This window comes from Astyanax mexicanus, chromosome 8 (assembly GCF_023375975.1).
Source record: "Astyanax mexicanus isolate ESR-SI-001 chromosome 8, AstMex3_surface, whole genome shotgun sequence".
Lineage (NCBI taxonomy): Eukaryota > Metazoa > Chordata > Actinopteri > Characiformes > Acestrorhamphidae > Astyanax > Astyanax mexicanus.
Window position 1 is genome coordinate 51257845 of NC_064415.1, and position 28000 is coordinate 51285844.

At 37.0% G+C, this 28000-nt stretch overlaps 2 protein-coding genes across 3 annotated transcripts; both read left to right on the top strand.

Moving 5' to 3' along the window:
• Positions 1-27969, top strand: LOC103024705 (dehydrogenase/reductase SDR family member 1). 2 transcript variants are annotated; one of them, XM_049482855.1, is made up of 9 exons: positions 1-76; positions 22065-22208; positions 22436-22579; positions 22671-22750; positions 23473-23605; positions 24045-24188; positions 25846-25915; positions 27627-27707; positions 27833-27969. In XM_049482855.1, exons 2-9 carry the CDS (start codon positions 22065-22067, stop codon positions 27967-27969), a joined length of 933 nt encoding a protein of 310 aa, XP_049338812.1. In that variant the 5' UTR covers positions 1-76. The 2 variants fall into 2 exon arrangements, with proteins under 2 accessions (XP_049338812.1, XP_022533646.2); XM_022677925.2 differs by lacking the exon at positions 1-76 and adding an exon at positions 19560-19635.
• Positions 3-13445, top strand: LOC111194294 (dehydrogenase/reductase SDR family member 1). Its single transcript, XM_022677926.2, has 9 exons — positions 3-76; positions 2399-2542; positions 4924-5067; positions 6672-6751; positions 7940-8072; positions 8207-8350; positions 10189-10258; positions 11226-11306; positions 12860-13445. Exons 2-9 carry the CDS (start codon positions 2399-2401, stop codon positions 12994-12996), a joined length of 933 nt encoding a protein of 310 aa, XP_022533647.2. The 5' UTR covers positions 3-76; the 3' UTR covers positions 12997-13445.
• Positions 27970-28000: the final 31 nt, after the last annotated feature.

Genomic DNA, 28000 nt, shown 5'->3' on the forward strand with positions numbered 1-28000 from the left:
TGTAACCGGGAGGTGGAGTATTTATAGAGGTGTTGTGATTTCAGTCTGGATAGGTGTTGAACAGGAACCTGTAGAGGTAAGACAAGTCTTGTTATGCTCTCGTGTGGTTAAACATAGACAGAATGTTAAAATTATACCAGATATTTTTGCACAGAACCTGTGATTCTGTAGCTCAGCTAATAAACTTTGATCTTAACAACTTATCAACTTCTCAACTTAATGTATTACCTTAACTTATACTTAATGACAATAACTAAGTTTTAAGTATGTAAAGCTGCAGGGCGGAGCATAAAGAGGAGGGGGCAGTGGGCGGGGTACCCGACAATGATTTTTGACATGAGCAAATCAAATGTTAAATTTTTGTTGAAGCAAATCCTCAAGTTGGCCTAAATCCAATCTTTTAAGTCATACAGCTCTGGACATAAATAAGAGATCACTTAAAAATTAAGAGTATAAAGTTATCCAAAAGCAGTGTGTAAGACTGGTGGAGAAGAACATGCCAAGATGCATGAAAACTATTATTTAAAACCAGGGTTATTCCACCAAATATTGATTATATTGACCTTATAATAAGAAATTGTTTTCTTTGCATTATTTGAGGTCTGAAAGCTCTGAATCTTTTTTTGTTATTTCAGCCATTTCTCATTTTCTGCAAATAAATGCTCTAAATGACAATATTTTTATTTGGAATTTATTTGGAGAAGTGTTGTCTGCAGTTTATGGAATAAAACAACAATGTTCATTTTACTCAAACATATACCTATAAAAAGCTAAATCAGAAAAACAGATTTTTTCCCAGAGCTGCATATGTGAATCAGATACTTTTGTTTGGAAGTGTCAATAGCAAACAATGCATTGAAACTACATTTTTAAATCTGATTTGAGTCACTATAAAATTTGGGTTTGAAATTAGATACATAACTGATTCACAGCAACGAGTCTAAACAGCCTGATCAGGAAAATGAATGTGATCAGACAGTAAATTGGTAGTAAAAAAATATATCGGATTCTATTCTATTTATTATGATTAATCACAGTTTTTCTCCTACTTAAGACTAAGCTTTTAACAATAGGTATTTAAATGTAAATAAAAGAATCAGTGTTAGACTGGCAAAATAAATGTAGATTTTCATTAGTGGTGTTATGCGCTTAAATGTTATAATTATAGATGAAAACTGAAACACAGCAATATTTATTAAAATCATGATTATTCATTTTTTTGCTAGAAGTTTCTTGTATTATTGGGAGGGGGTGATAAATAATTAGGAGCTTTAATGCAGGAATAGAATACTAGCTCCATATTCCACTTTCAACAACTTGAAAAGGAAACAAGCCAGCAGGTGTGTGTTTGTGTGCACGCATGTGAGAAAGTAAGAGATGATCAGTATATCAGCATAAATAAAAAAAGCAATCTTATGAAATCAGCAGGAATAAATAAATTCAAACTTTTGCTAAATAAAGGAAGTTATGACCAAATTTGGTGACGTGATTGATCTGCGATAAAAAAAAAAACCTAGCCTGTTCAAATTTCCAGATTTATCACACACGCTAATGTGTTAAACTGACAGCACTAATAATATTAAAAAGTTTGTGTTGCAGATGCTCAGTGTTTCTAATGAAATGGCTGAGTGCAGTCACAGTATGTGGCTGCAGCATAAAAACAACACAAAAAAAAAAAAGTTAAAGACAAAGTTATAGGAAGGCCAGGCTTTGCTAGTATTGAGCCACTCCCTTGACTGGGCAGAGAAGAAAAAAAGAGGGGGGGCGAGCTCAGAGTATTTGGGATGGAGTTCGGGGCAGCTTGAAGCCGAAGCCCCCCCTTTCACAAAGAGAAACATGAGGAAAAATAATGAAATTAAAGAAGGAGGAAGATGGGAAGGAGGTGGGTGCGAGGTTGTTCAACGAGCAGGTAGAGAGGAAGTGACGGTTTAAATAGGGAAGAAAGTGGGAGGAGTGAGGGCGTGGATCAACTCTCAAAACTAAGCTATGATACAAAGCTTCACTTTTTGTGGCTCATTAGCGAGCTCGAGCTAATTCTCAGTAATAAGATCAGCTGTCAGCCTGAAATAATTCATTGCTCTTGAGATTTTTACAAGGGTGAAACCGAAACTTCATGTGAAGCAAAGCTGTTTTGTGCATGTGCATCACTTACACTGCGCAAACTGTTCAGACGAATCTCAGATATTGATCACATTAAAAATATGTTGTGAGCAGCTTGAAATAAACATTGGATTTGCTGAGAACATCACCTGCTTTGTGAAAATAAACTTTGAATAACTGTACCAAAATGTTTCAGATATGCAAAATTGTTCAGATATTCAAAATGCTTCGACTGTTCTTTTTTAAAATTGTTTCTTAAAACAGATACAACAATAATATCTGCCTATGTATTTATTAGATGTCTCTCTCTGGCTGGGTGTGTGTGGTGACCGGTGCTTCTCGGGGGATTGGAAAAGGAATAGCGTTACAGCTTTCTGAAGCTGGAGCTACAGTCTACATCACGGGCAGACAGAAGAAGACGCTGGAGCAGACTGCAGCTGAGGTGAGCTTGCGTTTGATGCCAAATAGTGTTAACCACCAAAATTTGATGATCTTTGATTTAGCTTATCTAAAATTATTTCCTTGAATAATAATGAACTCTTCTGTTATCCTCAAATTTAGCAACACCCTTTATTCTCTGGGTTAACATGATCCCAGCAGTTTAAAACTACAGAAACTTATTATAATTAAATATGTTTAAACATGTTAGCAATGTTTACTAGCCAATTTCTTTATGTTGATTTGAAAAATTATCATTGTTTCTTGCATTATTATGAGTGTTTTATTAGTATTATAGTATATAGTTTTATAAGTATTGTGTTGTTAATTCAGGGCCTAAAGTGAAGCGACATTTTGAAGAAGATTATAAATCTAAATGTCATAGTGACCTCAACATTATTACCACACAAATATGTGTAAAATATTGATATTTCTTATGTTTTATGCCAATAAAACAGCTTTAATAAAACAAATATTGAAGTTGAAACATTTATAACATTTTATTTATTACTTATTGTCTTCATTCAATTAAGACAAGACGATAAATATAAATCACAAACGACCATTTTTCTTAGAGACGTTAAACAGTAAACGGTAAATAGATTTTACTGTGTGCTCAGACATCAGAATAGATAGTTGCTAGTTTTTACCAAATCAGAAGATCAGAGCTTGGGAAAATCACAGCCACTGAACTGTCTTAGGTCCAATCCCATCTCATCCCATCTCCCCCACCATTTATCCTGTCCTGATTCTTGTTAGGATAGAGGGGTAGGATGAAGTATAAGACTTTTAGAAGAACATCACAAACAGAAAGTTGTCAGAAATCAAGGTGAAAGAAACTAATGAATATAGAATTTTTCTTTGGTAAGCATTACACTATCCACTGAAATTTTAGCTTAATCAAAGTCATTAAGTAATGCCCACTCATACAATACCAGCCTCTTATCTGTGTAAACGGGAAGAAACCAAAATATTCTTATTACCATTTCAACATTATATTTTTAATCACTGACAAAAACCTCAAGTTTTGTTTGTAGCATTTTGCTCCATAATGCACAAAAACTTGACCTTTGTACACTTGGAAGAGCTACTGCGCTTGCGCAGGTCTCCACAGTGAAGGAGAGCTTCCCCATGATTACGCTGATCCTCCTGCACATGCAGCTTATGCAGCAAGCTGATTGGCTCTTTTTGTAGAAGGCAAGGCAAGGCAAGGCAAGTTTATTTATATAGCACCTTTCATACACAACAGTCAACGTCAAAGTGCTTTACAAAACAGAAAATACACAGAGAAGTCAAATTAACAAACATGTAAAAGAATAACAGTAAAAATGGAAATAAAAACTAAAATAAGAATAAAGCATGATTGATTCAACCATGATTAAAACAAAGAGAAGTAAAATTAAAAACATGTAAAAGAACAACAAAGAATTGGAAATAAAAATAAAATAAGAATAAAGCATGAATAAAACATGATATAAAAGCGCAGTTTCAGAATAAAAGTGGGCGCAGCCACAGTGTTTTAAACTGAGCTGAAAGCCTGATCAAACATGTAGGTTTTCAGTCTGGATTTAAACATGTTTAGTGTTGGTGCTCTTCTAATGCTTCTTCTCTGATAACTGGTTCCATTTAAGAGCAGCGTAGTAGCTAAACGCTGCCTCTCCATGTTTAGTTTTTACTTTAGGCGGCTCTAACTGAGCAGTTCCTGATGATCTGAGAGTTCTGCTCGGCTCATACTGCTGGAGCCCATCAGATACATATGCTGGTCCTGCACCATTAAGACATTTATAGACCAGTAACAGTACCTTAAAGTCTATTCTGTAACATACTGGTATCCACTGTTGGGATTTAAGGATGGGGGTGATGTGCTCCCTTCTTTTACTCCTAGTCAGAACGCTGGCGGCTGCATTCTGAATCCGCTGAAGCTGTTGGTCTTTTTTGGAGTCCAGTTAGGAGTCCATTACAGTAATCAGTCCTACTAGAAATAAAGGTGTGGATGAGTTTCTCCAGGTCTGCTTTAGACAGAAAATCTCTGATCTTATTTATGTTCTTGAGGTGATAAAATGCTGATTTGGTGACGCTTTGACATGACTGTTAAAAGTAAGATCAGAGTCCATTTTTTACACCAAGATTACGCACTAGTTCTTTGGATTTTAGGCCTCTTGAATCCAGATAGGCAGCTAGTCTGTGCCTCTCATTACTATTAGAAGGATGGAAATAAACATGCTTGAACAGATGCAGGGTTGAGCATTACGAGCACTCCCATAATTCAGTCATAATTCAGTCTGACTGGTCTTAGTGAATATTGCACATGTACATTGCGATAATGATGCTAAAACAACATATTGTGCAGCCCTACTGAAAAATATGTTTTTATCGTAATCTCAGGTGAGTGAGAGAGGGGGTCGGTGTCTGCCGGTGATCTGTGACTCGACGAAAGACGACGACATAAAGGAGCTGTTTGAAAGAATTAAAAGTGAGCAAAAGGGAAGACTGGACATCCTGGTGAACAACGCGTACGGTGGAGTGCAGGTCAGTTACACACACACAGAATTATGGGAGATATGTACAGCACACATGAATATGGAAAAGCCAAGCAGTGTGTGTATAGAGTAATCTTACAGGCATCAGTCAGGAAAACGGGCATAGCGGGCATGGGCATATTCCAAGATGACAATGTCAGGATTCATGGGGCTGGAATTGTGAAAGAGTTCAGGGTTCAGGGAGCATGAGATCATCATTTTCACACATGGATTGAGAGAGAGTTCACCACAGAGTCCAGATCTTAACCTCATTGAGAATCTTTGGGATGTGCTGGATGGAGAAGAGCTGCTTTGTGCAGTGGTCAGACTCTACCATAATCAATGCTGCTGCAAGATAACACCAAGTTAACACCAAGTTCCTGTTCACATTGCAGAGAACCTCACCTGGTCCCTCAACACCAGCTCCATAACCAAGAAAGCCCAGCAGCGCCTCTACTTCCTGCGGAGACTGAGGAAAGCACATCTCCCACCCCCCATCCTCACCATGTTCTACAGAGGGACTGTAGAAAGCATCCTGAGCACCTGCATTACCGTCTGGTTTGGGAATTGCAACACCTCAGACCGCAAGACCCTACAGCGGATAGTGCGGACAGCTGAGAAAATCATCGGAGTCTCTCTTCCCTCCATCACCGAGATCTACACCACACGCTGCATCTGCAAAGCCACCAGCATTGTGGACGACCCCACCCATCCCTCACACGGACTCTTCGGTCTGATGCCGTCCGGCAGAAGATACAGGAGCATCCGAGCCTCCACTACTAGACTCTGCAACAGCTTCATCCACCAGGCAGTCAGACTTCTCAACGCACAGAGACAGAACTGAACCCCCACCCCACCCCACCCACCACTCATCCAACACACTCACACAAAACTAAACTGTACACCCGCCCCCTTTACACTCACAAGAACTGAACTTCACACACACACACACCCAGTCAGCACACAGAGGCTGACATGACTTTATTTGCTGCACTCTAAAAAACTATAAACTCTACCTCAGTAACTGCTGTGATTATATATGTTCTATATGTTACAGTATGTCACACATCTCTCTGCACCTTATCCCCACTATACACTTATTATACCGTATCGGTACTGCACTGTCCTGTCTTTAAATTGTCTCGTCCTTTGTATTTATTGTATTTATTGTTATTTAGTGTTATAATTTTATAATTTTATGTTGCACTGTCGTCACTCCTGCACTTTATGTTGTCTATTGCTTGTTGTTCTATGTTGCACCATGGTTCCGGAGGAACGTAATTTCATCACACTGTGTACCTTTACTCAGATGTAATGACAATAAAAGCCTCTTGACTTGACTTGAGATGTTAGTGAAAAATTAATCCAGCAACACTGGATTGAAATAAATCTTGTTACATTGCAGAAGCTTATCCAAACAATGCCACAGCGAATGTGTGCAGCAATCAAAGCTAAAGGCGGTCCAACTAAATATTAGAGTGTGTGACCTTTTTTTTTTGGACAGGCAGTGTCTAATATGACTCATATAAATTTGTTGTGTATTACACAACTATTAACTAGTTTGAAATGAAGTTTGTTCTAGTTATTCATTCTGTATCGTATTGTCTTTTACAGCAAATTTTTGACAATATGGGGAAAACATTCTGGGAGATCGATCCTACTATTTGGGATGACATCAACAACAGTGGTCTCAGGTATGTATAACCACATATGCACTGTATATAAGCTAGGACTAGACGATATGGCAAAAAATCTATATCACAATATAATTTTAATAATTTATAATATAATTAATTTGTAATATTGATATGAGCATTATGAAACCTCTCAGTGTTCTTTAAGCATTGAGGATATTCTCAATATATTACCTATCTAAATATCTCAATACAATACAATATTAATATATTGTCCAAACAAAAGCAGAGTGTGAAGGTTCAATTAGCAGGGTAAGAGCACAGTTTTGCTCAAAGTATTGCAATGCACACAACATTATGGGTGACATACCAGAGTTCAAAAGAGGACAAATTGTTGGTGCACGTCTTGCTGGCGCATCTGTGACCAAGACAGCAAGTCTTTGTGATGCATCAAGAGCCACGGTATCCAGGGTAATGTCAGCATACCACCAAGAAGAACCAACCACATCCAACAGGATTAACTGTGGACGCTGTAAGAGGAAGCTGTCTGAAAGGGATGTTCGGGTGCTAACCCGGATTGTATCCAAAAAAAACATAAAACCACGGCTGATCAAATCACGGCAGAATTCAATGTGCACCTCAACTCTCCTGTTTCCACTAGAACTGTCCGAACTGTCCTGACAATAAATTATTGTGGTCTGAAACCAGGTGTTTCAGTTTCATTGTCCAACCCCTGTAATTGGCATGGAGAAAACTACTCTACTACAGAGATAACTATTGTACTACAAAGCAGGAATGTTTTACAGTGTTAGTTGTGTTTTACCAACATGTTCGTATCGTTCTTAAAATTACAAGTACTTTCCAAAGCTCTTTAAACCAACACAGTACTTATTTGTTGAAGTACTTATTAACTTGTTCACAATTAGGTTCACATTCATGTGAACCTTAAAAATAATAGAAACTACAAATTTTACCTATAAAACAAAATAAAAATAAAAGCATTCCAATCCCAATTTCTTCAGTGTTTTGGCTAAGTTTGCAATGGAAAAAGTTGTTTTTGCTAAATATTTGCTATGCTTTTTACATAGTGTTTCAGAATTTTTTGTAATTTATAGAGTTATATTGAGTATGATGGTATTAAGTACAGATTAATTCCCAAACACTTTGGGAAACCCACTCTGATTTAGTTTCTTTGCAAATTTACAGAGCTTGTCCCATACTAATGCCAGTGCTCTTCATCTTTTCCAGGGGTCACTATGTCTGCAGTGTGTATGCTGCCCGCATGATGGTCGATCAGGGCAAGGGCCTTATTGTTACCATATCATCCTTCGGCGGCTTAAGGTATCTCTTTAACGTGCCCTACGGGATTGGCAAAGCTGCAGTGAGTCACATTTAAAACTTTCTAATCTTTAAAAAGAATTATTTATTGGTACTGTGCTGCAAATTAACATGTGTAGCTACTACAGGAGGGCAGTGCAGTCAGATTCATTTTCCTGCTCTTTCCCCACATTTCAGTGTGACAGACTGGCTGCAGACACTGCGGTGGAGCTGAAGAAACAAGGGGTGGCCTCTGTGAGTCTCTGGCCGGGTACAGTACAGACAGAGCTCCTTACCCAGAACATCGTAGAGAAGGACAATGTTTCAGGCTTCGACCCAAGTGTAAGTAACTAGCATAAACACAGCAAATGGTTAGATGGATGGTAATGAGTCAAATCAAAACTCTATAGATAATGCTGCATTTACTTTACAGCACTGAATTACTGAACTAGTGACCCACTTTTGAATGAATAATTGTTGTACAGAGAGAATTATTGTAGTACAGAGCAGGAATATTTAGTGCAAAGAGAGTTATTGTAGTACAGAACATATAAAATATTGTATAGAGCATGGAGATTTTAGTACAGAGAGAATTTTTGTAATACAACACAAGGATATTTTAGTACACTCTGCACTAAAATAATGATCTCTGTAGTACACTGTATTCCAAATTATTATGCAAGTGATACTTTTCACAGATTTTTTTTTTAAATAGACAATGTAAATGAAAGTCTGTATAATTTCTAAGTCATGACCTGTTAAGTATACATCCAATTTTATTGAACAAATCTCGCACTGATAACAGTATTTTTTTAAAAATAAAAACATCAGAATGCACTGTTTCACATTATTAAGCAGGCCACAGGTTTCAAGCAATATGGGAAAGAAAAAGGATCTCTCTGCTGCTGAAAGAGTGAAATATTCACATTCATCATACTGTAAAGAGATGGCTAATTCAGTGCACAGACGGATTCATGCAGATAAAGGCAAAATGAGGAAGGTTTCTGCCAGGCAAGTTCATCAGATTAAGAGAGCAGCTGCTAAAATGCCATTACAAACCAGCAAACAGGTATTTAAAGCTGCTGCTGCCTCTGGAGTCTCGCTAACCTCGAAGTGTAAGATGCTTCAAAGGTTTGCTGTGGTGCGTAAACCTACTATAAACCTCGGCCTCCCATAACCAGAGCTCACATGCAGAAACGGTTGCAGTGGAACCAGAAATACATGAAGACTAATTTCCAAACAGTCTTGTTTTACTGTTGAATGATGTACAACCCTGAATGGTCCAGATGGATGGAGTAGTTGATGATTGGTCAATGCCCACCATGTCCCAACAAGGCTGTGACGTCAGCAAGGAGGGGGCGGAGTCATGTTTTGGTCCGAAATCATTTTTAGGGTTCCTGAAAGTGTTAACATAACCTCAGCAAAGTATATAGAGTTTCTGACCACTTTTTTCCATGGTACAAAAAGAAGAACTGTGACTTCTTGAGCAAAATCATCTTCACGCATGACAATGCAACATCTCATGCTGCAAACAATACCTCTGTGTCATTGGCTGCTATGGGCATAAAGGGAAGAAGCTCTTGGTGTGGCCACCATCTTCCCCTGACCTCAAGCCTATTATAGAGAACCTTTAGAGTATCATCAAGCTAAAAATCTATGAGGGTGGGATTCAGATCACATCAAAACAGCAGCTCTGGGAGGCTATTCTGACATCCTTTAAGGAAATTCAAGCAGAAACTCTCCAAAAACTCACAAGTTTAATGAATGCAAGAATTGTGAAGGTGGTATCAAAGAAGGGTTCCTATGTTAACATGTAACTTGGCCTGTTAAGATGTTGATTGAAATAGCGTTTGATTTTAGGCAGTGTGACCACTTAATGCGGAAAATGATCATTTGCAGTTCTTTACAACCTATAAGATGTTTTGAAACTCTGTTGTGCATAATAATTTGGAACAGTACATTTTGAGTTTTTTTATTTTTTAACATTAAGTAACTGTTATCATTGGGAGGTTTGTTCAATACAATTGGAGAAAAACATCACTTTTCAACATGGTGTATTACATAGATTATTATTTTAGTACACAGAGAATGAATTGTGTTTTATGTTATTTTATGTAATCATACAAAGAGATTTGTATATTAAACTAACGTGGCTTTAATGTCTTTTGTTAATCCTTTAGTGGAAGCAAGTGTTCAATCAAGCTGAGACGACAGAGCTGAGCGGAAGATGCATTGTTGAACTGGCCAAAGGTAGGACTTTATATATTAACCACTGAACTGGTCCTTTATCTCTTAGATCCAGTTTTAGATATGACCCATTTACTGATATACTACGAGCATGATACTAATGATAGTATTATAGTAGATGCTTTAGATTACTTTGTCTTATACATCAATCATCATTAACATTTGTGTTAATAACTTCATTAATTTAACTATAATAACATATTAAATGACTAAACTGATTTTCCCTATTATTTTATGAGATATGTTAAAAAAAAGTTTATTTTCATTGTTCTATTTTTTGTGTTGTAGGTGCTTATTAATGTTTTTAGTTTAGTTAAGTATTTACAATTTATTTTTAACCATTAATAAACTCCTTTATAAATCCTAAATTAAGGAGCCTTAATTTAAAGTGTATTGCAAAGGGAAGTATTGTAGTTCAAAGGGAATTATTGTACTACAAAGAAAGTTAATGTAATACGAAAAGACAGTGAGCATAGTACACAGGAAGTTACTGTAGTACAAAGGGAATTATTGTATTGCAAAAGGGGTTGCTGTAGTGCAAAGGCAATTATTTAAGCATTTAAGTAAAGTAAGGCCGTTATTTTAGTATAATTATTATTATTTTAGTGCAAAAAGCTGTTGTAGTATAAGGGAAATTACTGTAATATAAATAGTTATTGTAGTAAAAAGGTAACTATTGTAAATAATTATTGTATTACAAGAAATTGATGTAGTATTAAGGGAATATAGTACTAATGGAGTCTCTTATTCTTTACAGTTCCCATCATTTTTACATCTGAGTTGTTAAATCAGAGCTTAATGATGTTAATTTATGTGAGCTGCTGATGGTACTGAACACAATTACTGGGGCGCTGGACGGGGATCCTAACAGGGAAATCTGGGAAAAAATTTTGTTCATTAGACTATTTTATGGGATATAAGCTATTCACTTCAGATTAAGAAATTCATCAGTGTTTGTATTTTCTCACAGACAAAAATCTGATGTCTTTCACGGGGAAAGTCCTGCTGACATGTAAACTTGCGAGACGCTACGGAATAAAGGACATTGATGGTAATTGACTGTTTTACCTTTTTAAACTTAAAGCTGCTTTTGTTGACTTGTTCTTTACCACTTGGCATATTACAAAACTTCATCTGAAGCGCTAAAAATTAGAATTAGAAATAGAAATACATATATATACTGCTAATATCATATGGTACTTATCACCTGAATGTCATGAAAAGATTTTTTCCCTTCGTTTTATGTATTTTCTTCCAGATATATTCTTTGTGATATACTCATCAGGTCTTAATAGATACACGTGTTACTAAGCACACCACTACAGGATCTTGAGAATCACAACAGGTGTAAAAATTGTGGCATATTTCACACTTCACATCAAGTTTCCTATATACAAAAGACACACATGCACAAAAAATATATATATTGTATTATTTGTCAAATATGTATATTTTTATTAAAACATAGGTGCTCTAAACTCCACAACAATTGCCCTCCAAATTTTACATGGTAACACTAATCAAATGAATTGGGTAAACCTGCAGTAAAAATATGGATTGTTAAAAATTGTGAAACAGACACCAATAAATCCTAGTATTTGCTTATTAAGGAGTATTTTTTCAGTAATGCGAAAGTGAAGTATCGTAGAAAATTGTCTTGCGATATGTTGAGTATCACACAATAAAAGGATTTTAGGGGTATGTTATTGTGATAATATCGCATAATGAGATGGCCTGTGATGAGGTGCATATTGGTTCAGTGGTCTAAATCGCTGCCACTATGATTGGGTGATCGCTGGTTCAAATCCCAGTCATCCTGCTTGCCACCAGCTGCCAAAGCCCTGAGAGCGCACAACTGGCCTTGCTTTCTCCTTGGGTGGGTAGATGGCACTCTGTCGCCTCATCACTCATAGGGTGATATCGATCTATCGGAACCAAGTCGCTGAGCTTTACTCCAAGTGCACTGGATACATCGGCAGCAAAATGAAAAGTCTGCACATGCAAAGTCTGACTTCACATGTGTCGGAGGAGGCATGTGCTAGTCATCTCCCTGCTTGTGTTGAGGCATCACTGAGTAGCAGCTGAATGTGTGGGACATTGGCCTTGCTAAATTGGGAGAAAAATTGGAGAATTCGAAAATTTGAAATATTTTTTAAAAGAAATTATGTCCTGTGATGATGATAGGTGTGTTTAAAAATCTTATTAGAAGTAATAACTTGATATGTATTTTCTGATAAATGTTTAGTATAGATTATTATAGCATTAACATCAAAAACATCAGTTTTGAAAATTGAAGTTAGCACTGATTCTTTAACCCTTTAAATTGCACCCATGCATGAATGGCATTTTTTACTACAGAATCAGACTGTTCATTCTATTGATTAAGGCACAAATTTGCATGTTTTTTTTTGTAATCTCTCAAAAATGTGCAGACACAAACTTTCCTTACATACATTAAAACTGAACTGAACTGAAATGAGTGGATTGTTTAAATGAGTGATACAGTTTAATATGATTTAATATAAATGAAAAAATATATAGATAAAATAAGAGGAATTGTAATATAAAACTGTATTTTCCTCTATTTCTTTTTTGTTCCTGAAGGTCGTGACATCATGGATTATACCTCCCTGAAGTTCCTCCTCACTCAGTCTCCGCACATGTCCTGGCTATCAGTCATCACGCCTTCATTTATCAAAGTGCCAACATTTGTCTTCAGCTTGGCCGCCAGCAAGTTCTGATCAGCATGAAGAGACTTATATTTATATCGTTATTAATAAAGGAAATCTGAAGTAAACAGTCATAACAAAGAACATATCACATGTCTGGATGTTGATGCCATTTACATCGAATTCACATAGACACTGTGCTACATTTAACTACATTCTGATATGTGTGAAAAAGACGCTTCAGTACACTTTTAAAGAATACACAATAAACTTTGGAATCACTTTCTTACATACATAAATTGTTTACATGATTATTGGGGTTATAAACAGTATTTAGACTGTGGGTCCATAGATTTTATTACACTATATTCAGAGAATATTCTATGCAAAAGAGAGAATCCAGAGAATGTACATTTGTTTGAATGTATGAATGTAGTTTCCATATATCCATATGTATTTCTGTTGTTGGTCCATTTTTTTATTGAGATCTAATTTTAATAAAGAAAAAAATTAAATGGATTTCACATCTATACCTTTGTTTGCTTACTGAATTCTATATTTTTACAAAGTTAATGTGTTTCACAGCACAGTAACCCAACATAATCAATAGTATATAACAGTATGATTAACTAGCTGGTTGTCTGACAGCTGAACTACAACTCAGCTACTCCATGTAATGTAGACAGACTGTTCCAGTCAAGGCTTCCATATGTCAATATCAATATGTCAATCACTTCATTTCTAAAGCTTCTTTTAAGCCTACCTTTTTTGGTTAACTTTTAGACTTCTTATTATAGGTTTGATCCAAATCAGCAGGTGTGAAAGTAGTCTTTAACCATATTCCGGACGAAAAGGACCAGAGTTTGGTCAAACCAAAAGAGGTGATCTCAGTCCGGCTCTACTGAACCATGACTGGTCTGTCTGCAATGTGAAAACACTTTTTTTAGATGGTTCGGGCTTTTTTTTTATTTTTAGCACTATAAGGCGCACTTAAAATCCTTTCATTTTCCCAAAAATCATCAGTGCACCTTATAATCTGGTGCGCCTTATGTTTTTTTTTTATTACCAGTCAGGCTGTAAGGATCAGTAAAGCTACTCCTACTCCTACTAAAAAAAAAAAAGCCCATAAAGAGAGTTTATTATGCTATTTATTTACATAAAAGTATACATGAATAAATGTAATTTAAGACTCTAAATGATTTTTTTTTTCTCTTAGCCATACCACTTTATAAAAACAGAAAATGTAGGCCCAGTATGGAATGCAAATAAAACAAAAAAAAAAACATATATTTAGACTTTTATGTCATTGCAGTCTGCTCCACCTTATTTAATTTTTTTTATATACATCCATTCCTGTGTTTTACCACAGCAGTTGAGCATCAGAGAAATTAAGGTCAATCAATACGAAAAATTTCACTTTAAAGTTGTGCAGTCGCAAACACCGTCAAAACATTATGATGAAACTGGCTCTCATCAGGATTGCCCCAGGAAAGGAAGACCAAGAGTTACATCTGTTGCACAGGATAAGTTAATCAGAGTTACCAGCTTCAGGTAAAAGGTAACAGCTCCCCAGATAAGAGCACCTAAATGCTTCACAGAGTATTTTGGTTAGTTAAACACTTTCCAAACGTTTTATAATTTTACATTACTACATAATTCCTTATGTGTTCCTTCATAGTCTGGAGTACTTCAGTATTGATTTATAATGAAAGAAAAAATATATAAAAAAAAAAATAAACACTGAATGAGAAGGTGTGTCCAAACTTTTGACTGGTGGGTTGCACATCTCTATATATTTTCCTGTGGTTATAATTCCTAGACTATTTATTTAAAATCCAATCTCGAGAAAAAAGATTACCTGACTGAAGTTTACCTGATTGCTGTTTGAAAGATGGATGGATGGACGGATGGATGGATGGATTGATCCCAGGGGGGAAATTTTGGAAAATGCAGAAATAAATTCTTTCCCATTAGGCGGATTTAGACAATTCAGACTTTTATTTGAAAAATTCACCAAGTTCCCCATTTCCCAGATGACCCTGTAGTGTTCAAAAAGTGTAATAATGGCAACCCTGTATTGGAGCATACCTTCAAACGTAAATTAAGGAAGTGAGAAAGAATGACAACATTACAAAGTGGTAAATGCTTTACTGTTCCTTTAACTTATTCTGGAATGTTTTGCAGGGTTTAAATGCAGGAATGGATGTATATTAATAAGTGTAATGTGACTGTGCAGATAAACCAGATTTGAGTTTGTAAATATTAGAACTGGCAAATGAGTTTGTTTTGGCTGTGGTTGAGTTTCCAGTGGTGCCTGAACTGGCCGAACTGATAATGCATCTGTAAGTGTTATAAAGGTCACGGTTGTTTTGATCGTAGACGTAGCACAGGGAATGATTATCTGCACAGTGGTGTAAAGGTCGAGGTTGATTGAGTTTATCTTTTTATTTTTTTTATATACCAGTTAAGGTAAAGTGGTGAGTTGTAACGGGTGTATGTAGGTATAGTGTGCCCAGCTGGTTTTGGCATTATGTTATCGATATACTGCAATATTTGTGTTGCTGTCGTAATAATTTTTACAAGGAGATGATCTTTATCAATAGCCTAGTCAGCATGAACAGACAGAATTCCACCAACCCTAGATGATACCACTGACCAACATAGCAGAGAAGAAGGTCATGAAGTACGAGTTAAAAATACAGTGTGTATGCTATATAAGTAAACCTATTGACTCGAGATATATAAAAAAACTTCTTATTGAATGTCTTTTTTATGTTTTTATTTTTAAAAACCTTTATCTTTGATTGCGGCACGCATTCACTGTGGCATTGTGCCACGGGATTCATTTCAATCCAGTGTTGCTGGATTAATTTTTCACCAAGATCTTGCAGCAGCATTGATGATGGTAGAGTCTGACCACTGCACAAAGAAGGCGCTTCTCCATCCAGCACATCCCAAAGATTCTCAATGAGGTTAAGATCTGAACTCTGTGGTGGACTCTCTCAATCCATGTGTGAAAATGATGATCTCATGCTTCCTGAACTCTCCAGCCCCATGAATCCTGACATTGTCATCTTGGAATATGCCCGTGCGAAAAAAATGATCCATTGATGGAATAATCTGGTCTATATTCAGTATATGCAGGTAGTCAGCTGACTACATTCTTTCAGCACATACTGTTGCTGAACCTAAACCTGCAGACCAACTGCAGCATCAAGCCCACATCATTACTTAAATCCAGATGGCGATTTTTTTTGGTGGGCCAGACAGTGTAAATTATAGTGTTAAATAAATCAGAAGATGTTTTATATTTTATATTTTCCAAAGTAATACCCTTTGCTTATAAGTAAGCACCACAGTGATAGTGGCAAATGCAGCAAAGTGGCGGCAGCAACAGTGGCAAAGAAAAACTCCCTCATACTAAGAGGAAGAAACCTTGAGAGAAACCAAGACCCAGTAAGACTAACCCATCCCCCTCTGTGCTGGTCTGTCCAGCACAAACAAATAAAAAAAAAATCAACTAGATAATGAGGAGCTATAGCTAAGGTAGAAACAGATTCTTAGTTATGAGTATGAGTAGGTGCTGCATTTGTAACCAGGGGGGGATTTGGATGGGTTCTGGGGCCCCAAGCAATGTTTTTTTTCCGGGGGCCTGGATCAAATGGATTCTTTTGTATAGCAAAATGCAATATTGACTCACCTTGCACTGTTATCAAACTTTATCCTGCACTCAAAATTGAACCATCATGGTTTTCGTTTTGTGGTTGGGCCGAAGCTACCTTAGTCTACCGTGCCTAGTTTGACTTGCTTGTACGGTGTTTCTTCGGTGTCAAACAAAAAAAACATGTTTTTTTCGCCAACCTTTTGGTCAATTGCGTGGTTTGCTTGGTGGTAAAATCTGCCCCTGTTTATAACCTAGGCCATCTTTGTTAGTATTCAAAATCAATCTTTTTACCTTAAGAGCATTTCATACACTTAAACCTTTTAAACTGGAAAAGAGGAAGTGTAAAGAGCACAAAATATTTTAATAAATGGCATCAATGTGCTTCTGGCAACCAGTGTTGGGAGTAACGGCGTTAAAACTTTTTTTCAGTAACGAGTAATCTAACTAATTACTATGACTGTAACTATAACGCCGTTACCATTTCCGACACCCCGTTACTGCACGTTACTTTAGCCGCTCTATGAACTTTTTTTTTTTTTTTTTTTAACTTCGCTTTGCCCTGGTTAACCCCTCCTGTTTCCGGTGAACTTGAGCTTCTGGCCGCTGTGCCTGTGGTTTGGCGTGGTGAAGTGAGGCACAATTGTGACGATTTGCGTGCTCTAATCAATTCAGTGATTGCCGTGGACAGCCCAAGTTCCGAATTAAGGACGTTAAGCTCTTTTAAGCTGCTCCGGTTTTTGTGGTGCTGCTGCTTTCTCTTTTAGAGCTTAGGTTCTCTACCCGAACCCGACCTGACCCGAGGACCGACCCGAAATCGGGCTCCTATTTCTATTTTATATAAAGGTCTGGTGTGATAATCACAATGTTGCTAAGTAACCAATTATTATTGTTCCCTAAAGCGAACGAAATAACTATATTGAACTGTATTTTGTGTTCATAAAACTAACTAAAACGAACTGAAACTACTGATAGAATACCCTAATTTTTGTGTTTAATTTATTTATAAGCGCTGTTGTACAGCGGAGTTGTACAGCGGGAGGTGTTGTGCTGAGCGCGCGGCACCTCGTGGTCCTCGCGCTAGCCGCAAAATACGACAGAAAACACTGAGAATGTATGGGATTACAATATGAGCGCGAGGCAGATGAAAGAGAAACAGGAGATACAGTATGTGAGAATCTTACCTGTGAGTAGCTCATACCAGAAATCTCTCTCTCTCTCTCACGTTTCTTAGATTGATCTGTCTGATGAGATGTGTGAAAAGTAATAAAAACTAGCAAGCCCACCCTAAAACTTACTGAACAGAAAAAATAAAAACAAAATAAAATTAAACTATAATAAAAAGGGAAAAAGGTTAATCACATAGCTCTGGGCGTACGTGAACGCCTCCGCGTTTGACTTGCAGCACTGTGTGTAGCTGTTCTTAAAAATCATTTAAATTAAATAATAGTTCTATGCTTTTATGTTACAGTGTTAATGAACATAATTCTGATCATATTTCGCTGATTCAATCAGCCCGAAAACAGCCAGTTTATGGGGCGGATCGGGTCGGGCTCATAATGACAGTTCATGGTTCGGGCTCGGGCAGAACGTCCACGGGCTCGGGCTGGGTCGGGTCGGATTTTTTGGGCCCGATCTAAGCTCTATTCTTTTTCTTTTGGTGAAGCTGTTATATTAATACCATTTTAACGGTCATTAGATTGTTGTTTTTGTCCATTATTTTGTTTTGTTTATATATACATGTTTTCTTTGAGTGTGGCTTGGTTTGTTTCATTTTATCCCCAGACGCGTTTTTCCGTGTTTTCCAGTATTACAAGTTTTAGTAATTTTCTTTGGTTGTGTGGAGAATTTCGTTTTATGTTTTTGAAATTCGTTAGATTAAATTTTTGTCAACATTTTGGGTTTATTTTCGTTTGTTATTTTTCTAATAATAATAGTAAATGCATAATTGATTTCCTTTTTTTTTGACGGGCGAATAATAAAAAGTAACGATAGTTACTTTTACTGGTAAATAATTACCTTTACAGTGGAGTAACTCTGTTAGTAACTCAGTTACTTTTTTGGAGAAGTAACTAGTAACTATAACTAATTACTTTTTCAAAGTAAGGTGCCCAACACTGCTGGCAACATCCCTGCGAAGCCACATATATTCATTTTCAAAACAGGAAGTCTTCTAGGTCTTCCTGGGATGTTTTAAGTGGTGATTAAGTCAGCATTTACTGGTCACCTAAGCTACTGCCTTCCTGCTAATGGCACTAATACATAAGCTACTGCGAACATAGGAATATAAGTACGGCAAACTCAGCCTCCATCTGCTCATTTGCACAACTTTAAACTTAAGAAACTCAGAATTTGAAATAAGGAGAGCTGGCAAACAACAAGAGAGTGAGATACTTTAGTTATTGCTTATTGCACATCATCAGATGTGTCTCTTGTGAAAGGAGATTACACCACCATGCATGCTTTAAAAGTACTTTTCTACATGCTAGGTGCACTTTCACATTCTCACAAGAGAGATTTAAGTGACTTTTACTTTAAGTATTTTCCTACTGAAATAATTAAATGAGCTGATAATGGCCCTGTTTCGTACACTGATGAGTGTGCATAAAACATCTTTATGACAAAATAAACTGTGAACTTTGGTCTACTTGCAGTTGCAGAAAGAAATCAAAGGTTGTAAATCCTGTTTTTATGTGCTATAATAAAAATAGTATTTTAATCACTGTGAATGATATCTATTAGTTGAAACATAATTGTGAAAGACTGGGGAGTGATGTGTAATAATGATTCAGCTGTTTACATATCAAGACCAGAATTGAATATAAATGAAGCCTAATTATTAAATCCAAATCTATTTGTAATATATATGTGTAGTCATTACAGAGCACTAACCATGTTCTGGTGAAGTGTCAGGCAGAACTGGGGCAGTTGAGGGATGCTATGACTCACAGCAGAGCAGAGGGACGTCTCCAGCTTTAACCGGGAGGTGGAGTATTTATAGAGGTGTTGTGATTTCAGTCTGGATAGGTGTTGAACAGGAACCTGTAGAGGTAAGATAAGTCTTGTTATGCTCTTGTGTGGTTAAACATAGACAGAATTGTAAAACTATACTGGTTAGTTTTGCACAGAAACTGTCATTCTGTAGTTCAGCTAATAAACTATGATCTTAACTTTATCTACTTATCAAGTAATCCAATAATCATATTAACTTATCTAACTAGACTTAACTTAAAGCGACAATGTGTAAGTTTTAAGTATGTAAAGCTGCAAGGAAAAGCATAAAAAGGAGAAACAGTGGGCGGGATACACATCAATTATTTTTGACTGCAGCAAATCAGATGCTACATTTTTGTTGTCCGCCACTTTTTATTTAGCCAATCGCTTACAGGAGTTTATCACTTCCTACTGCAGCCACTCACCTTAACAGTTCCTCAAAAAGGAGGCGGTAATCTAATGCAATACTATTGGTCAAAAGCAAATTTACTGAAAATATGCAAAAAAAGTAGCCCTGCTAAACAGCATTGAAGCAGAATCCATGTGTAAACTACTGGTTAGTTTCTTATTTAATAGCATTTTAAGCAATCTGAAATCTAAAAGTGTCAATGTCTAAGATACCCAAGCTAAACAGAGGTAGATGGTAAATAAAGATAAAAATGCACTAGTGCATCTTATAAAAAATAGAATATCATTGAAAAGTTTATTTTTTTCAGTAATTTGGTTATTATATAACTCATACTTTATAGATGTGTTGCATACAGAGTGATCTATTTTAAATGTTTATTTTTTTATTGTTGATGATTATGGCTTTTAGACAATGAATACCCAAAAATACTATTGGCAGTGTGGACAGTGTGCCAAGTCCTGCTGAAAAATGAAACACACATCTCCATAAAAGCAGAGGGAAATATGAAGTGCTGTAAGATTTTCAGGGAAAACAAAACTGCACTGACTTTAGACTTGATAATAAAACACAGTGGATCAACACCAGATGATGACATGTCTTTCCAAACCATCACTGATTGTGGAAACACTAGACTTACACTAGACCTCAAGCAGTTTGGACTGTGTGTCTCTCCACTCTTCCTCCAGACTCTGATCCCTTGATTTACAAATGAAATGTAAAATTTACTGATGATCAGTGACGGTTTGGAGAGCCATGTCATCCGCTGGTGTTGGTCCACAGAGATGGTGTTGGTTTATTGAGATGTGGATTTCATTTTCCAGCAGGACTTGGCACACTGCCTACACTGCCAAAAGTACCAATTGGTCTTATATAATATTCTAATGTTTTGAGACACTGATTTTGGCTGTAAGCCATAATAATCAGCAATAAAATAAATAAATGCTTAAAGTAGATCACTCTGTGTCATGGTGAGCACAGAATGCAGACACGTGCAGATACTGATAAAATTGTGTTTATTATAAAACATAGTCGATACAGAAAAATGGGTAATCACCAATAACCAGAGCAATGAAGACAAAACCATACCATAAACGAGAGACAGTCCAGAGTTCATACACGGCGTCGGCGTCGAGTAGTGATGGGTCTGATGACCCTGAAACCTCGACACATGCGCCGAGCTGTCAAGACGAAACCCCGTGTCGGTGCGCGTATCAAGTTAAGGAAAACCACGTGACCGATACACTTCCTGTATCGTTTGGTAGCGATGGGTCTGACGACACTGAAACTTCAGCGCATGCACCGAGCAAACAAGGCGAACCCCTGTGTCAGACCGCGTATCATTTTAAGGAAAACCACGTGACCGATGCATTTCTTCGCGCAGTTGCTTGCAATGACTTTCTTAGTCCAGCAGATGTCGCCATTAAGTGATACAGCAACACAGTTTCAACACAGTGTCGATACAGTTTGGGAAATGTGCCATACACCCAATGAGGCTTCATCTGCCCATCACTAGCGTCGAGAAAACAAAAGCAAGGTCATACACAAGATACACTGAGACAAGAGAAATAGAACGCTTTGTAATGAGGAGAACCGACAATACGCGGCGTGGGTGTTTGTGTGGAGTGCTCTTTTATAGTGCCAGTAATCAGTATTCGGGACTTCCTGGAGGAAGCAGGTGAGGTGTCACGTGACCAGGTGAGTGCGTGATGTCAGCGGGTGGTGCATTCTGGGTAATGTAGTTGTTGACCTGAGAACCTCCGTTAGAGCTGGGTGTGGAAGGGACAGAGGAGCTAACAGCACCAGTTTTGTGCATGCACGTCACTTACGCTGTGCAAACTGTTCAGATGAATGTCAGATATTGATCGTATTAAAAATATGGTGTGAGCAGCTTGAAATAAACATTGGATTTGTTGAAAAAAATCAAATTTGGGCACTTTTACCTGCTGTGTGAACATAGCCTTAGGGACTGCTGCTTTAAATAACAGCACTTAACTAGAACAAAATTGTATAAAACTGTTCAGATATTCAAAATGCATTGCCTGCCTTTGTTTAAGCATTTCAAAATGTGTTTATTAGATGGCGCTCTCTGGCTGGGTGTGTGTGGTGACCGGTGCTTCTCGGGGGATTGGAAAAGGAATAGCATTACAGCTTTCTGAAGCTGGAGCTACAGTCTACATCACTGGCAGACAGATGAAGACCCTGGAGCAGACTGCAGCTGAGGTGAGCTTCCTAAACAGTGCTGTTATTGACCAAGTTTTTTAAGGCGTTTCTACAATATACAATAAAAAAAAATGATTCTGTCTTTTGTCTCTAAACCAAACCATCTGTTTAAGTATATTTGTTCAACTTTACAAACAGTACAATTCTCATGTTAATGTAAAATTGACCCATAATAGACCACAGTACTGTTAATATCACTACTGGTGTCTGTATCCACATAATCACAGGTAAATGAGAGAGGGGGTCTGTGTCTGCCGGTGATCTGTGACTCAACAAAAGACGACGACATAAAGGAGCTGTTTGAAAGAATTAAACGTGAGCAAAATGGAAGACTGGACATCCTGGTGAACAATGCGTTCGGTGGAGTGCATGTAAGTTATACCAACGCACAGACATATGGTAGTTATGCTCACTCTAGTCTACCAATACTTAAGATAATCTGTTTAAATGACTTTTTTTCAGGCAATTTTTGACAACATGGAAACTAAGTTCTGGGAGTATGAGCCTTCTGTATGGGACGATGTCAATAACAGTGGCCTCAGGTAGTGTACAGCACACTGAATAAAGTCTTATACAAGCTGTGGTTGGAACTGATAGAACTTCTGTTGTTTCTACCAGCAAATTGAGTAGCTTGATTATTGAATGAACCACTTGTAGCACTATATATATACTATAAAGTATTTGCTACAATATAAACAACCCCCATAAAATTACATGTATAAAACTTCAAAATACATTTTATTATTTAGCATTTAGTCTTTTGACCTTATTGCAAAAGTAAGATATGTAATTAAAAACAATAATAAAATCTACTTAGAACACTAAAAAATGCATTTGTTACCTGTCACCACTCTCTAACTATAAACTTTACAATGAAATATAATTATTAAAATCCTGCAGAGATGTAATTTTTTTGCATTATTCTGTAAATCCAACTACCATATATGCTTTAAACGTATTTTCATAATAAATCCATAATATTTATGGTAATATTATTATTATTATTATTATTATTATTATATTAATATTATATATGATCTCTCACCAAGAGGTACACTACCCGAAAGTAGCTTCTAAAGGTTTGAATAGAACAACAATCTAGTCTACAATCAGAGAGTACACCTGTAATAATTTACCGATACTGTAAACATAACTGAATGCCACGTTTTGCAACAACCCGTGGGGTGGTAATTTTTTTTTTGTCACTGAGTATACGCTACACATAGGCACTGTTGGTGATGACAGTTTTATTTGTCTTCTGCAGGGGGCACTATTTCTGCTGTGTGTATGCTGCCCGGATTATGGTACCTCAGGGCAAGGGCCTTATTGTTACCATATCATCCATAGGTGGCTTAAGGTATCTCTTCAATGTGCCCTACGGGGTCGGCAAAGCTGCGGTGAGTCAGTAAGCTCTTCAATTCATTTTTCTTAATTTATATATGGGTCAATATTCATATAACTTCCCTAATAGTTGCTTGGGTTTCATACAAATACTATGCAACAATACATTTTTAATATTTACTGTGAATTAACCCATTATTACATTAGAGGTATATAGAGGAATGTTAACCTTCACTTTAAATAACTTTTTGTAGTTTGGGGTCAGCTAAAATGGGCAATCTTTTGGTAAATTACTTGTAAGATCGAATAAACCAACAATGTTCATTTTACAAAAAAATATACCTATAAATAATAAAGTTTGAGAAACTGATTCAGAAAATGAAGTGCTCTCTTAATTTTTTCCAGAGCTGTATTTTCACCTACACTCTATAATACCCAAGTGCGTAGTCATGTTACATTTCCAGGTGTCCTGATTGGCTGTGCTCATTGTTACAGTGTGACAGAATGGCTGTGGACACTGCGGTGGAGCTGAAGAGCCTTGGGGTGGCTTCTGTGAGCCTGTGGCCAGGGGCGGTGCAGACAGAGCTCGTTAACGAGCATGTCATAGAGAAAGAAAAGCCTCCAGGCTTTGATGACAATGTAAGTCTTTACAAAACAAACTAGAGCTTAAACTGCTTTTTATCAGTAAAAGCTGCTGTTGACTGTAGGAGGACTGTTGTCTGGGTGGGCCATCTAGTGGTGTGTGGCAATTATATACACATATACCTTACTATTATTGAGGGCTCTGTGCAGGACGCTCAATAAATAAAATAGATTTTTAATAAGAAGTAATAAGGTTTTTATATCATTTTTAATGTAATTTGTATAGCAGTGCTCTCCAGCCCTCCAGATTTCTTCCTGCAGAGTTTGGATTCAACTGCTTATCCACCCAAACTGATCCAACTAATTACTGGCCTCAGGAGTTCTTGACTGGATGAATAGGGTGTGGTGAGATTTGGGTGGAGTAGAAATTTGCAGAAATGTAGGAGACCACTGCGGTATACTTTTTCCAGACAAAGTAAAAAATTGTAATATTAATATTTTCCTTGTCAAGAGGTACATTATGCCCCGATCGACAATTTATGATTTATTGATGTTTTAATTGACATCTATCAGTCTGGAAATGCCATTTTTAAGACTTTGGGACTCCAGCAGACTCCAGGAGAAAACATGGAACACTGGTGAACCTTCCCAGAAGTAACCGGCTTACTGATATTACACCAAAAGAGCATGGACAACTCATCCAGGAGGTCACAAAAGAACCCAGAACAATATCTAAACAACTGCAGGCCACACCCGCATCAGTTACGGTCACTGTTCTTGATTCAATAATAAAAAAGAGAGTGCTGACAAATAAGAACACAAAGGCCCTTCTCTTATTTGCCAACAAACATCTTGGTGATCCCCAGGACTTTGGGAAAATATTCTGTGGACTGACGAGACAAATGAAGAACATTTTGGAAGGTGTGTCCTGTATCATCTGGCATAAAACTAACACATAATTTCAGAAAAGAACATCATGATGTTCTGGGGCTGCTTTGTTGATTTAGGACCTGGATAACTTGCTGTAATTTATGGAGCCATGACCTCTGTTTCTACCAGAAAATCCTGAGGGAGAATGCCCGGCCATCAGTTTGTGACAATATTTGAGGAGTACTTGGGTTCTGCAGCAGGACAATGATTCAAAGCACACCAACAAGTCCACCTCTAAATGGCTAATGATCTTAAATGGGCAGTTCATGCTTTAAACCATCCAATGTTGATTAATTAAAACAATTCTGCAAGAAAAAGTTAGCCAAAATTGCTTCTAAGATATGTGAAAGACTCATTGCCAGTTATCACCAACGCTTGATTGTAGTTGTTTCCCCAACCAAGTTATTCGTTTTAGGGGGAAAGTACTTTTTTATACAGGACCAGGTTGGTTTGGATAGATTTTTTCACTTAATAAATAAAATTATCATTTTAAAACTGCCTTTTCATTTTTACTCAGGTTATCTTTTTTTTTACAGATAACAAGATGTGTTTGTTAGTCTAAAAAATGTAGGTATGATTACAAAAAAGCAAAAACAAAAGAAACCTGTAGGGATGATTTTTTTTTTCACAGCACAGTATGTGTAAGTAGGTGCCATTGGTAAAATTCATTTCTAACACACAAACACACAAGGAAACACAATGAACAATCTGTCTATACATTGTGCTAAATGATACAACACAGGCTCAGAGACACCACTGTATTTTCTCTTTCTCCACCATCTAGTTCAAGGAAGTCTACAACAAAGGAGAGACAATAGAGCTGAGTGGAAAATGCATTGTTGAACTGGCCAAAGGTAAGGCTTCATGTAAAGCACTTATGTATACATCTCATCTGCACTGTACACTAGGGGTGTGCCCTATTGCAATGTACTCAATAATGTAAACATTTTTTTTACTCCATATCATGATAATAGCGATGTACCTGAGAGCAGCTGCACTACATATGGTGCACTTAAGTTTTAAGGTAGATTTTGTGATATATTACTTTATTTTTTACTTTGTTACACTATTATTATTTTATACAAAATCAGGGCCTTGGTAAATTACTGTTTAAAAAAATCATCAAAAATTTATAGATTGTTTTTCTAAAGATTTCTACTAAGTGTACCATATTTTTTGCACTATAAGGCACACCAGATTGTAAGGCGTACTATCAATAAACGTCTATTTTCTGGTCTATTTTCATATCTATTTTTTTTATACTCTAGGCGATACCTGATTATAAGGCACATTATGTGACACTAGTAAGGAACAGGGGTTTCCTTTTAATTCAGCAGGTCTTGCAGCTGGGGGCAAGGCTTTATAAATCTAAGTTAAGTAATTAAATAAATATATATTTTAAAGTCAAAAAGCGCTTCAGTTTATTTACAGTAAGCATAGATTTCCAGTTTTTCACTAATGCCGCTGACAGTGCTTCACTGAGGAACCCTGGCAAGCACTGTTTCGGTAAGCCAGGGCGATATTAAGTAGCGTTTTTTCCCCACATAGCTTGTTTTAATACGGTAAACACGCAAGCTACAGTCCAATGTACTTACCTTTGAACGGCAAAAGAGCTAGCGCTTAGCACAATTAGCGGCTAATGCTAATACTGCTCCAGTCTTGCTGCTGGAGACACTTCACTGAAACTCCTGTATAACGCTGTGCTTCAGTGGAGTGGCTTTACTGCTCCTTAATACCTGACGGATTAAGGCACACTGACAATTTTTTGGAAAATTAAAGGATTTTAACTGCGCCTTTTAATGCGAAAAATACGGCATTAATCTCATATTTATACAGAGTAAAATGTTTTTAATTATATTTTGTCACAGTAGAATACTCTTGAAATTAAGTTTTTAAAACTTCAGTGTTTTGTCATATCGCCAAGAATATTGTTACCACAAAAAATGAAATAAAAATGAAATTTTGTGATATTAATTTACGACCATATCGCCCACCCCTACTGTACATTGACATGCCAAAAGTCATGGAATAGCAGAATGTAAATTGGTAATGAAATGTTGCTTTAGTTGATGGCTTGGGAATTGCACACACCTGTATAATTCGTGAGGTGTTATCTTGTGAGTGAGGTTGATTCAACACTGGCAAGCGTGCTCATGACAAGGTGATGGGATTTATGGGAGTGAGGTCTGATAGTGGGTGTTGTGGGTATTTAATATTCCTTGATTCACAGCATCAGGTGCGTACCAGGAATACAGCATAGAAGATTAATATTACCACACACAGTGGACAGTGAGCAGAGTGGGTGATAATGATAGTGACTTGCGATGTCTGGCTAGAATTGTACATGTGAACAAGCGACACATCCCCTTTTAATGCAGCAAACCCCATACTGATATCCCACAGCTCAATGAAGTGTTGCGTAGCTGCCTTGGGACAGGGCAAAAGTCATGGGATACAATACTTGTTCCTGATCTGGAGCTAGTATTCTTTAATAGTAAGTAAATTGTAGGGAAAATATAGGTATGTAAATGTTCTGGCCTGATTATATGTGTTTTCTTTCTTCAGATAAAAATCTGATGAAACTAACTGGAAAGGTGTTGTTGACGTGTGATCTGGCCAGGCGCTACAAATTACGAGATGTTGATGGTAAATTATCATATTTCAGGTTCTTTTTTGTTAAATTGAGTGAAAAGGTGAATACAGATAAAACTTACAGATTTGTCAAGGAAATGAATTAATTTTGATGATTTCTCTCTTCTTTTCTCCTGAAGGCCGTGACATCTTTGATTTAAAATCTCTGAAGTTCCTCCTCACACAGTCTCCGTCCACGTCCTGGCTCTCCGTCATCACACCTTCATTTATCAGAGTGCCATCGTTTGTCTTTGGCCTGGCCTCCAGCAAATTCTGACCTGCATCTGATGGAAACAGTCACAAATGTA